Source organism: Heptranchias perlo, chromosome 13 (assembly GCF_035084215.1).
Source record: "Heptranchias perlo isolate sHepPer1 chromosome 13, sHepPer1.hap1, whole genome shotgun sequence".
Lineage (NCBI taxonomy): Eukaryota > Metazoa > Chordata > Chondrichthyes > Hexanchiformes > Hexanchidae > Heptranchias > Heptranchias perlo.
Window position 1 is genome coordinate 66,367,949 of NC_090337.1, and position 12,705 is coordinate 66,380,653.

The following is a 12,705-nucleotide window of genomic DNA, read 5'->3' on the forward strand; positions in this document are numbered from 1 at the left end:
TAGCTGTAAGCTAATTCTGGTCTACAGTAAATATATGGAGGAATGTGGTAGTGGGGTCACCATGCTTGACATTTCTTTGGAGCTAAACCAAAGATTGAATTTGGGGTCAGGAACTTCTCAGCCTTGGAGAAAATAGTTCGTCAAAAGTGAAATTTTAGGTCTCATGAACACACATTTGTGGGTTTAGATGCCCATTCATTGTAAGCATTGAATAAGCATAGACTTTCACTAACCATGATCCTGAGGCAGAAAGCACCGTACTAGTGTGGAATTGGTTTCCTGAAGTTTACGGATTAACCCCTCTAGTCTTTTTACTCGCTTCACAACCTGACTGCTTTGCTGTCTCAGGATCTTGAGCTCGGTGTTCTTCTTCATGACTTGCTCTTTGAGGAAGGCACTGTGCGGCGGAGACAAGCAGTAAGAATGCAGTGAATTGATTAGTTTGCGTGCACCGGAGGCGGATGGAGTAGCATCGTCGGGAAATGGAACAGTGCCGTCAATCAGCAGTCGTTCATCAACTGTTGCCTCGCTGTCCTCGGACTTCAGAGTGCACCGTTGATCAGCAACTGTGCAAACTCCTGCCACTGAGGAAGCAGGGAAAGTGGCACCACTTTCACCCAACTCAGAGATTCTCTCAAGCGCGTGTTCACTCTCCGCAGTTACAAAACTGGGTTTAAGGGGTTCAGTTGTTTCATCGTCCAGTGGTTCACAGGCCAAGTAGCCAATTGAAGTCCTTTCCTGATTGACTAGAGTCAGCCGTATTTTGGCTGCACCCTGGCAGCTATTGCGTCTTCTGTCTACTGTCTTCTGGCGCTCGGAGAAGTGGAAGATGGAAGGAACGGCATTGGGTTTGAGGAGCCGATGCTGGTCCTCCTGACGCTTTTGAAAGCAGTCCTTGGTGAAGTGAGCACTGCACAAGAAGGAAAACTTGGTTGGTTTCCAGTCAGTCCGCCCAACAGCATTGATCCACTTTGCTAAACGTTTGGCATCTTTCAAAGGGAACCTGGCAGAGAAAACAGAAAGCCACTGATAACAAAGAACAGCCATGCCATCCAATAACCCTCTCTGTTGTAGCCTTCTGTTTCTATAAAAAAATGTAATACAATTACACTTCCAATACCTTGAACAATTTTTTAAAAATAAAGTTGACAAGTGCTGTTCTCCAGTGCCAGCTTGACCATGCGTAGGTAGAAGTACTGATACAGAGCAGTGAAGTTCAGATGCCAAGCTCTCTGACGCCACACTCTGTGCTGGCAGGTTTTCTAGACTAGACTTATATTCCCTTGGGTATAGAAGATTAAGGGGTGATCTAATCGAGGTGTTTAAGATGATTAAAGGATTTGATAGGGTGGATAGAAACGATTTCCTCTGGTGGGGGAGTCCAGAACAAGGGGGCATAACCTTAAAATTAGAGCTAAGCGATTCATGGGTGATGTCAGGAAGCACTTCTTCACAAGAAATCTGGAACTCACCACCCCCCCCACCCCCCTCCAAAAAGCTGATGAGGCTGGGGGTCAATTGAAAACTTCAAAACTGAGATCAATAGAATTTTGTTAGGCAAGGGTATTAAGGGATATGGAACCAAGGCGGGTAAATAGACTTAAGATACAGATCAGCCATGATCTAACTGAATGGCGGAACAGGCTCGAGGGGCTGAATGGCCCACTCCTTTTCCTAAGTTTTCAAAAGGCCAAAGCACTGGGATTGGGCGACGCAGTCAGTTTGAAGCATATTCTTTCACTTCCTGGACCAGTGTTGGAATTCAGCCCAGACTGATGGGAGGAATGTCTCTGCGACAGCTATTAAGGTCTTGAATAAAATGACCAAGTTTGTGGAGCCTAGGCCCATAGATCAAAACCGCCCATAATTCAGCACCAAATTAAAGATCTCATCTGGAGAAGCCACAAGGGTGGCTGGAGTAGAAAATAAATGTCAGTAGAGTTAAAGCACATTAATGGAGCAGAGTGCGTGGCATCAGCCCCTACCATATTCCGCACTGCCCTTGATCAGCACAAAAATAATTAGAACCAGAGGGGGAATGAGGAGAATCATTTTTACACAGCGAGTTGTTAGCATCTGGAATGCCTGAAAGAGTGGTGGAAGTGGATTCAATCGTAACTTTCAATAGGGAATAGCTCTTTCAAAGAGCCGGCACAGATACAATGGGCCAAATGGCCTCCTTCTATGCTGCATGATTCTATGAACTACCTCACAGAAAAATACGAGAAAAAATAGGGCGGAACTTTCAACTTTGGCAGGGCGTAAAGCGGGTGGTTGTGGATCGACCGTGTGTTAACACACCCACCCAAGTTCAAAGTTTCACCCATTGTTTCTCAACTACTTTTATTTTTCAAGTGTCCCTGGGTAGATGGTCTCAAGTGGGTATTTATCAGAACCAACCACTTAAATTAGGACTACCTCTGGACTAAGCAACCAGTCATGGAAATAGGTTGTGCCCATAGGTCTTGTCCAAGCCCTCCATCAGTCAGCTATCAGTGAGTGTGTTCGAACTCAACCATTCTGAATTACATGAGCACCTATTATTCCTTGCCTCGGTGCTGTTCCCTGCTTAGCCAACAGGTGGTTTACTGTATCAGACAGGTAGATACAAATAGAGCATTTTGTCGAACAGTTACATTGGTATCGTATCCTGTTTGAATATTTAACAATTGTAAGTTTTCATTATTCAGGCATAGGTGGGAAGATTTAATAAAATAATGTTATCTTGATTCACTAAGTAGTGAGGATCGAGGCAAGGTTAAGGAATATAAAAGTTCTACATGTTTTAGGTTTGGAGATGACAACACCTTGAGGTCACTCGAGAGAGTGGTAATTCCATGCAAGATAGCTGGAGTAAGCCATTTTACAAGTACGGGTGTAGTCTCTAGTCAGATACCGATGCTTTTGGGTAAACCTTCCATGAAAAAGGCAAAAATGAAACTTGACATGGAACACGATGAGGCGATCATTTTTGGGAAATTGGATGATTTACAGTTTACCCAGTCAGGACATTATTGTATCCCCTGAATAAAACCTGATGTTTCCCATCAGCATGTTAGACAAGTATTAATGGCATCAAGCGATAAGGATAAGAGAGGAAAAAAACTCAGGTTCCTAACCCACTGCACCATGCAGTCAGCCTGCCTGGAGTGCTGGCCTAGCTTAGCTTGTTAATGTGCCAGTTGTAATAAAGGAATTTGTCCTTTTTTTTTAGGATACGATTTTAATCTCATTTGCCTAGTCATTTAATTTTGCTTTCCAAAACTCTGTTAGCCGTAAATTTTTTGAATGATTTATACTCCAATCTCCAACATGCTGTATCCAGGCAAAACCGTATCCAAGTTAACATAAATTACTCGACTTCAAGTAATTCATTGTGTGAAGTACTTTGAGATGTTTTGTGATAAGGTGCTATATAAATGTAAGTATTAACATTATTTTATTAAATCTTCCCACCTATGCCTGAATAATGAAAACTTACAATTGTTAAATATTCAAACAGGATACGATACCAATGTAACTGTTCGACAAAATGCTCTATTTGTATCTACCTGTCTGATACAGTAAACCTCCTGTTGGCTAAGCAGGGAACAACACTGAGGCAAGGAATAATAGGTGCTCATGTAATTCAGAATGGTTGAGTTCGAACACACTCACTGACAGCTGACTGATGGAGGGCTTGGACAAGACCTATGGGCACAACCTATTTCCATGACTGGTTGCTTAGTCCAGAGGTAGTCCTAATTTAAAGATGCAGGTGTAGTTGATGAGGAGTATACGCAGCTAATAGAAGAGGTTATTGAGAACTGTGCTATCTGTAAGAAGTATAGACGGACGCCCCCATATCCTATTGTAAGTGTTCCATTAGTACGTGACTTTAATGAGGTAGTTGCCGTGGATCTAAAGGTATGGGACAAAGACAGAAACTTTTTCATCTTGCATTTTATTGACCTGGCTATGAGATTTAGTATTTCTACACTAATATATAGCAAGGAGAAGGTGTTCAGATTCTAGATAAAATTATGAAAAAAAGGGGTAGGGACTGGACTTGGGACACCAGCAAAGTTTTTGACCGATAATGGAGGTGAATTCGTTAACGCAGAGTTCAAAGATATGTGTGAGAATATGAATATAATTGTCATGAATACAGCAGCTGAGAGCCTTTTCGCAACGGTCTTTGTGAAAGGAATCATGCTGTGATTGAGAGCAAGGTGCATAACATTTTGACTGATCAAACAGAGTGTAAATTGTCAACTGCCCTAGCATGGGCAGTTCATGCAAAGCATTCTCTTCAGATGATTGGAGGATATAGCCCTTACCAACTAGTCTATGGGCGCAATCCCAAATTACCTTCTGTTCTTTCTGATAATCCTCCTGCTCTAGAAGGTACTACAATTAGTGCCATTTTTTCTGAGCATTTAAATGCTATACAAGCAGGGAGAGAGGCTTTTATCAAGACTGAGGTATCAGAGAAAATTCATAGAGCACTGAGGCATCGTATTAGACCATCTGAGACCGAGTTCAATTCAGGAGATTTGGTATACTATAAAAGAGAGGGCCATAGGGAATGGAAAGGCCTGGTAAGGTAACAGGTCACGATGATATGATGATACTTGTCCAACATGGTAATCAAACTGTTAACGTTCATTCCTCATGATTAATTGGAATCAATTGTAAAATCTCAGACTCTGAGCAGTTGATAGAAGTAAACGAGGCACCTTGTGCCTTAGATACTAATGATTTTTTTTGATGAGGTTCCTGAGGCACAGACTGAGGTAGATCAAAGGCTGGACAGTGGTAATGTCAATAATGAAGAAGCACATGTCAGAGCTATCAAATCCACAGAACAATTACCCAAAGTAGGTACACGGGTGCTATATGTTCCAGAAGGGATTAATGAATGGAGAGATGCAACAATTTTGGGACGTGCGGGCAAAGCTACTGGTTTAAATATTGGTTGAATGTTCAGGATGATGGCCATGCAGCGAGGTCCATGGACTGGCAGAATGGGGTAAAAGAGTGGAGAGTATGAAAGCGGAGTGCAAGTAGTGATAGGGAGTCTGGAAGTGAATCTCACATCAGAAAGCGATCGTGAGCTCGAGATGAAAGAGGGAGATCTCGCTGTAGTAATCCCTACAGACATAGAAGTGGAACTAGAAGACGTAGCTTGACTAGGTCAGACAATGAAACAAAGACCACAGAACAGTCACGTAACTGAACTAGAAGCAGAAGTCCTCATGATCATGAAGTTTTGGTGGCTGCCAATAAACTTGAGGATAAACGAGTAAGAGAGGCAAAACAAAGGGAGTTAGATAGTTGGAAAGAATTTGGAGTTTATTCTGAGATAACAAATAAGGGTCAACCAGCTTTGTTGCATAGATGGGTTTGTACTGAAAGTCCTTGCAGATAGGACTTTAAGGCTAAAGCGAGGTTCGTAGCTCGGGGTTTTGAAGAGAAACTGGGTGATACAGATGTTCGAGTAGATTCTCCCACTGCTGGAAAGGTAATCTTAAAAATCTTTTTGGCTCTTTTGGCAAAATATTTATGGGAATGTAGGTCAATTGACATAAAAGCCACATTTCTGCAGGGTGATACTTTTCAGAGAGAAGTGTTTCTGAAACCGCCTAATGAGGCAGCAGATGCGGAAGGAAAACTATGGAAACTAAACAAATGCCTCTATGACCTGAATGGTGCTTCCAGGGTGTGGTATTTTTTGGGATCTGTTTTGCTGAAAATAGAGATTGTGTTCAACTAAAAGCAGATCCCACAATGTTTTATTGGTACCATAACGGAAAACTTTCAGGCATCTTCATGATGCATGTTGATGATTTCTTATGGGGTGGTACTGTGGAATGTGAGAAATTCGTCAATTGGGAGTCAGGCCTGTGGGGCTTTTAAATATATTGGTTCAGATATTGAGCAGAGTGGGTCTGGTATAACTTTAAATCAACAGTCCGATTTAGAGAGTGTTACTCCCATCCCGGTGAATCGTACTTGGTCATCACAGAAAGGTGAGGTTATATCTAAAGAAGAGACAGAGCAATTACGGAGCTCGATTGGTCAGTTGAACTGGTTGTGCACTCAGACTAGACCAGATGCTAGTTTTGATGTGTTGGAGTTAAGTACTTCAATGAAACATCCCATGGTAGAGAATGTTTTAAGGGCAAATAAAACATTACAAAAATTAAATATATATAAATGTGTGCTTAATTCCCATCCTGAGGTGACCCAAAGAAAATGAAGCTAGTTGTCTTTAGCGATGCTTCACATACTAATCTTCCTGATGGGTATTCTAGTGCAGCTGGTTTCACAGTGTTTCTTGTGGGTGAGAATGAGAAATGTTATCCTTTAGCTTGGGAAGCTAAGAAAAAAAGAGAGGTTGTTAAAAGTACTCTGGCTGCTGAAACACTGGCTTTTGAAGACACAGTGGATATGGGATTCTATTTGGCAAATAATTTGAGTGACATCCTGTACAGTGGGAGTACTGAAGATAGTATACCCATTGAATGTTATGTAGATAATCGTTCATTGTGGGATGATGTACACGCTACGAGAAATGTGAGTGAGAAAAGCTCTCACAGCTCTGCTGGCTTGAAACAAATGCTGGAGAGAAAGGAAATCTCTCAAATTAAATGGTTGGATTCAAGCCATCAACTGTCGGATTGTTTTACTAAAAGAAATATATGTACGAAGAAATTATTAGGGGTCCTGGAGAAGGGTCGCCTCACAATGTCATGTTTTGAATAGTGTAAGTCGTACAGAGCATGGAAGTTTTTTTTTGAAATTTTGTTTGTATCGTATATATAAAGTTTAATTTTTAAAATTTTATTTAGAGAAAGGAATCTGTTAATTGTATGTGATTTATCAATTAGTGTTAATTGTATTCAGGTGGTGGGCATCAATTGGTGACTCTCGTATCCATTTATAGGAGGGTGTGTAATGTTGAGCTCTGTGATTAAAGGCTTGGAAGCAACTGAAGACCAGGCTCTAGTATTCTATCCTTCACCACCTGGCTATCCCATTTGTAGCAGCGGAGATTTAGGGAGGGAATTCCAGAGCTTAGGGCCTAGGCAGCTGAAGGCACGGCTGACAATGGTGGAATGAAGGGAATAGAGGATGCGCAAGAGGCCAGAATTGGAGGAGCGCAGGGTTATAGGGCTGCAGAAAGTTAGAGATAGGGAGGAGTTTGGCCACGGAAGGATTTGAAAACAAGGATGAGAATGAGGCACAGCTGGACTGGGAGCCAATGTAGGTCAGGGAGCACAAGGGTGATGATGAACGGGAGTTAGTGTGAGTTAAGACATGAGTTTTGGATGAGCTCAAGTTTATGGAGGGTGCAAGGTGGGAGGCTGGCCTGGAGAGCATTGGAATAATTGAGCGTGGATGAGGATTTTAGCAGCAGATGAGCTGAGGCAGGGATGGAGACGGACTATGTTACAGAGGTGGAAGTAGGCGGTCTTGGTGATGGAGATGATATGGGGTCAGAAGCTCAGCTCCGGGTCAAATAGGACTCCAACATTGAGAACGTCTGTTTCAGCCTCAGACAGTGACCAGGGAGAGGGATCGAGTCTGTGGCTAGAGAAAAGAGTTTGTGACGGGGACCAAAGGCAATAGCTTCAATTTTCCCATTGGAGAAAATGTTTGCTCATCCGATACTGGATGTCGGACAAGCAGCATAACAAATCAGAGGCAATGGAGGGTTCGAGAGAGGTAGTGGTGAGGTAGAGCTGGGTAACATCAGTGTACGTATGGAACTGACATCGTGTTTTCAGATGTCGTCGCCGAGGAGCAGCATGTAGATGAGAAATAGGAGGGGGAATTGGGGATGAGTGATTTATCCAACAAGTTGACTCAAATGAACAGGTCATAAATACATTTCAATACTATTTTCGTGTTATATCTCAATTCTTAAGGCAAAAAATGTTACATTTTTGTATTGTGAGGACTACATACAGAGCAGAATATAACCTCAGCTGTTACACAATTCTACACGTGAGACTGTTGTCATGAGAACTTTGTGCAACCCGAGGGGTCCATTTAGTGCATATCGGATCATTCCAATTTTTTAAAAAAATGTTTGCCCCAATGGAAGATTCAAATTGAAAACCTTATGATCCTCTGGTGCGGTTTGAAAGGGCTGGAGTGTTAAACCATGATACCAGTGCTCTATGCTAGTACTGTGTAGTTTAACTCCAGCAATACCCCAGCACACATTTAAGCCTTGGCTGTTAACTGCCCCATAGTTCTTTGGAAACAGGTTTGTCGTGGGGTGTCTTTATGGGAAGAAAGTTTCGACTTCACATTGTGCAACAAAAACTCTGTGGGGATTTTGCAGTAGCTTGATTTGGAGATTCTTAAATATGGTGATGAGCTTCCATAGATTTCAGTTTGGTGATTCTTAAACGTGTTGATGGGTTACCATGCGTGTTGGACTCAACTCAAAAATGCAATAGATACAATGGGCTTTGGAAATAAAATTTGAAACTAAACTACAAGAAAATGATTTTGCATGGGGAATATCTTTAAAAGTGGAATAAATAGAACACTGCAAAAAAGAGAGACAATCCTGATCTTGCATAGTACACCCACCTGTGGAATGAGATAGACTTGGCTACTTTACCCTGCCTGTTGGTACAGGAGTGAGCTGAACACGATATCACCATTTTCCAGATAAATAAACAGACAGAAATCTACCAAACACTTGTCCCAGTCAAGAAGCAATAGCAGAGTTCCAACATCCGTACAACAAGATGGCCGCGGCGTCACCTCTCCACTCTGAACTGTTCAACGCCGCCGCTGGGGTTGCCGTACAGCAACATGGCGCCGTCCACCGTTCCCGGGAGCTGCTCGGAACTGAAGTAAATACGACACTTCGTGCTGCACATTCCACCCTTTTGATAAACATAACGGTTCCTCGGCGACTCCGCGCATTCATCACTGATCATTTCAATAAAACCGCGAGAGAATCTTTTCCTTTCCGTATGACAAGATGGCCGTAACGGAACTCCCGACCAAAAGAGGGAGGAGAAAAAAAGCCAACGGCGTAAGCTGCCGCGCAACCACATCCGCGCAGGGCCACGCCCACTGGAGGGGGCGGTGCCGTTTCCGCGTAGCCGCTGTTCCGATTGGTCTTCGGAAGCTGTCAATCAGCGTTGCCAGGCGGTTGCTGCCGTCAGCTTGGAGTGTGGCAGGGCCGGGCCGGGCGACAGCGGATTGTCCACAATGGATGCAGGTAGGCCCGGGACCCTTTCTGTTTGGGTTTCGAGGGGCAACCGAAGGCCGGCCTGTCGCTGCTTATTGCTGGCGCGGACTGTCTGCTCCCCTCGCGCTGCTGATGGTGCTTGTGTCCGCAGCAGTGCTGCACCCGGTGTCTGGCCCACTCCTTCTCCCAGCTGACACCCTGTGACAGGCTTTGCTCCGTCAGCTGATGCGCCGCTGGAGGGTCAGTGCAGCGTCTCTGATGGTTTAAAGGGGATCCGTAACTTGTCTCCGAGAGCAAGGCCCGCCTCGCCCCGCCCTGTCCGTGCCCCGACCACGCACCGTGACCTGTCCTGAGCAACCCCCTTGCCCGCCCGTGTCCTCGCCCCCCCCCCCTTGCCCGCCCGTGTCCTCGCCCCCCCCCCCCTTGCCCGCCCGTGTCCTCGCCCCCCCTTGCCCGCCCGTGTCCTCGCCCCCCCTTGCCCGCCCGTGTCCTCGACCCCCCCTTGCCCGCCCGTGTCCTTGCCCCCCCCTTGCCCGCCCGTGTCCTCGCCCCCCCCTTGCCCGCCCGTGTCCTCGCCCCCCCTTGCCCGCCCGTGTCCTCGACCCCCCCTTGCCCGCCCGTGTCCTCGACCCCCCCTTGCCCGCCCGTGTCCTCGCCCCCTCTTGCCCGCCCGTGTCCTCGCCCCCCCCTTGCCCGCCCGTGTCCTCGCCCCCCCCTTGCCCGCCCGTGTCCTCACCCCCCCCTTGCCCGCCCGTGTCCTCGCCCCCCCCTTGCCCGCCCGTGTCCTCGCCCCCCCCTTGCCCGCCCGTGTCCTCGGCCCCCCCTTGCCCGCCCGTGTCCTCGCCCCCCCTTGCCCGCCCGTGTCCTCGACCCCCCCTTGCCCGCCCGTGTCCTCGACCCCCCCTTGCCCGCCCGTGTCCTCGACCCCCCCTTGCCCGCCCGTGTCCTCGCCCCCCCCTTGCCCGCCCGTGTCCTCGCCCCCCCCCTTGCCCGCCCGTGTCCTCGCCCCCCCTTGCCCGCCCGTGTCCTCGACCCCCCCTTGCCCGCCCGTGTCCTCGCCCCCCCTTGCCCGCCCGTGTCCTCGCCCCCCCCTTGCCCGCCCGTGTCCTCGCCCCCCCTTGCCCGCCCGTGTCCTCGACCCCCCCTTGCCCGCCCGTGTCCTCGACCCCCCCTTGCCCGCCCGTGTCCTCGCCCCCTCTTGCCCGCCCGTGTCCTCGCCCCCCCCTTGCCCGCCCGTGTCCTCGCCCCCCCCCTTGCCCGCCCGTGTCCTCGCCCCCCCCTTGCCCGCCCGTGTCCTCGCCCCCCCTTGCCCGCCCGTGTCCTCGGCCCCCCCTTGCCCGCCCGTGTCCTCGCCCCCCCTTGCCCGCCCGTGTCCTCGACCCCCCCTTGCCCGCCCGTGTCCTCGACCCCCCCTTGCCCGCCCGTGTCCTCGACCCCCCCTTGCCCGCCCGTGTCCTCGCCCCCCCTTGCCCGCCCGTGTCCTCGACCCCCCCTTGCCCGCCCGTGTCCTCGCCCCCCCCTTGCCCGCCCGTGTCCTCGCCCCCCCTTGCCCGCCCGTGTCCTCGCCCCCCTTGCCCGCCCGTGTCCTCGCCCCCCTTGCCCGCCCGTGTCCTCGGCCCCCCCTTGCCCGCCCGTGTCCTCGGCCCCCCCTTGCCCGCCCGTGTCCTCGGCCCCCCCTTGCCCGCCCGTGTCCTCGGCCCCCCCTTGCCCGCCCGTGTCCTCGGCCCCCCCTTGCCCGCCCGTGTCCTCGGCCCCCCCTTGCCCGCCCGTGTCCTCGCCCACCCTTGCCCGCCCGTGTCCTCGCCCCCCCTTGCCCGCCCGTGTCCTCGCCCCCCCTTGCCCGCCCGTGTCCTCGCCCCCCCTTGCCCGCCCGTGTCCTCGCCCCCCCTTGCCCGCCCGTGTCCTCGCCCCCCCTTGCCCGCCCGTGTCCTCGCCCCCCCTTGCCCGCCCGTGTCCTCGCCCCCCCTTGCCCGCCCGTGTCCTCGCCCCCCCTTGCCCGCCCGTGTCCTCGCCCCCCCTTGCCCGCCCGTGTCCTCGCCCCCCCTTGCCCGCCCGTGTCCTCGCCCCCCCTTGCCCGCCCGTGTCCTCGCCCCCCCTTGCCCGCCCGTGTCCTCGCCCCCCCTTGCCCGCCCGTGTCCTCGCCCCCCCTTGCCCGCCCGTGTCCTCGCCCCCCCTTGCCCGCCCGTGTCCTCGCCCCCCCTTGCCCGCCCGTGTCCTCGCCCCCCCTTGCCCGCCCGTGTCCTCGCCCCCCCTTGCCCGCCCGTGTCCTCGCCCCCCCCCTTGCCCGCCCGTGTCCTCGCACCCCCTTGCCCGCCCGTGTCCTCGCACCCCCTTGCCCGCCCGTGTCCTCGCACCCCCTTGCCCGCCCGTGTCCTCGCACCCCCTTGCCCGCCCGTGTCCTCGCACCCCCTTGCCCGCCCGTGTCCTCGGCCCCCCCTTGCCCGCCCGTGTCCTCGGCCCCCCTTGCCCGCCCGTGTCCTCGCCCCCCCTTGCCCGCCCGTGTCCTCGCCCCCCCTTGCCCGCCCGTGTCCTCGGCCCCCCCCTTGCCCGCCCGTGTCCTCGGCCCCCCCTTGCCCGCCCGTGTCCTCGGCCCCCCCTTGCCCGCCCGTGTCCTCGGCCCCCCCTTGCCCGCCCGTGTCCTCGGCCCCCCCTTGCCCGCCCGTGTCCTCGGCCCCCCCTTGCCCGCCCGTGTCCTCGGCCCCCCCTTGCCCGCCCGTGTCCTCGCCCCCCCTTGCCCGCCCGTGTCCTCGCCCCCCCTTGCCCGCCCGTGTCCTCGCCCCCCCTTGCCCGCCCGTGTCCTCGCCCCCCCTTGCCCGCCCGTGTCCTCGCCCCCCCTTGCCCGCCCGTGTCCTCGCCCCCCCTTGCCCGCCCGTGTCCTCGCCCCCCCTTGCCCGCCCGTGTCCTCGCCCCCCCTTGCCCGCCCGTGTCCTCGCCCCCCCTTGCCCGCCCGTGTCCTCGCCCCCCCTTGCCCGCCCGTGTCCTCGCCCCCCCTTGCCCGCCCGTGTCCTCGCCCCCCCTTGCCCGCCCGTGTCCTCGCCCCCCCTTGCCCGCCCGTGTCCTCGCCCCCCCTTGCCCGCCCGTGTCCTCGCCCCCCCTTGCCCGCCCGTGTCCTCGCCCCCCCTTGCCCGCCCGTGTCCTCGCCCCCCCTTGCCCGCCCGTGTCCTCGCCCCCCCTTGCCCGCCCGTGTCCTCGCCCGCCCGTGTCCTCGCCCGCCCGTGTCCTCGCCCGCCCGTGTCCTCGCCCGCCCGTGTCCTCGCCCGCCCGTGTCCTCGCCCGCCCGTGTCCGTGCTCGCCCGTGTCCTCGCCCCCCCTTGCCCGCCCGTGTCCTCGCCCCCCCTTGCCCGCCCGTGTCCTCGCCCGCCCCGTGTCCTCGCCCGCCCCGTGTCCTCGCCCGCCCCGTGTCCTCGCCCGCCCCGTGTCCTCTCCATTTGCACAATGTTTATGTTTGACGTCAATATTAACTTTCTAAGGAAACTGCAGCATGGCAAGATGTGGGTTTGCAA

The 12,705-nt window shown here is 52.4% G+C and overlaps 2 protein-coding genes across 3 annotated transcripts in view; one reads left to right on the top strand and one right to left on the bottom strand.

The window, feature by feature from the left end:
* Nucleotides 1-8,831, bottom strand: part of thap4 (THAP domain containing 4) — a 53,268-nt gene extending 44,437 nt beyond the window's left edge. The window contains exons 1-2 of the mRNA XM_067995632.1: nucleotides 8,590-8,831; nucleotides 234-1,003 (exon numbers count right to left, since the gene is read on the bottom strand). Of these exons, the coding sequence (XP_067851733.1) occupies nucleotides 234-1,003; nucleotides 8,590-8,663 (844 nt within the window). The 5' untranslated portion in view covers nucleotides 8,664-8,831. The remainder of the gene's footprint in view (nucleotides 1-233; nucleotides 1,004-8,589) is intronic.
* A 313-nt stretch (nucleotides 8,832-9,144) lies between these two features.
* The window catches only part of atg4b (autophagy related 4B, cysteine peptidase), an 87,889-nt gene continuing 84,328 nt past the window's right edge, over nucleotides 9,145-12,705 (top strand). For both annotated transcript variants that reach the window (XM_067995634.1, XM_067995635.1), the window contains exon 1: nucleotides 9,145-9,232. In XM_067995634.1, the coding sequence (XP_067851735.1) occupies nucleotides 9,223-9,232 (10 nt within the window). In that variant the 5' untranslated portion in view covers nucleotides 9,145-9,222. The remainder of the gene's footprint in view (nucleotides 9,233-12,705) is intronic.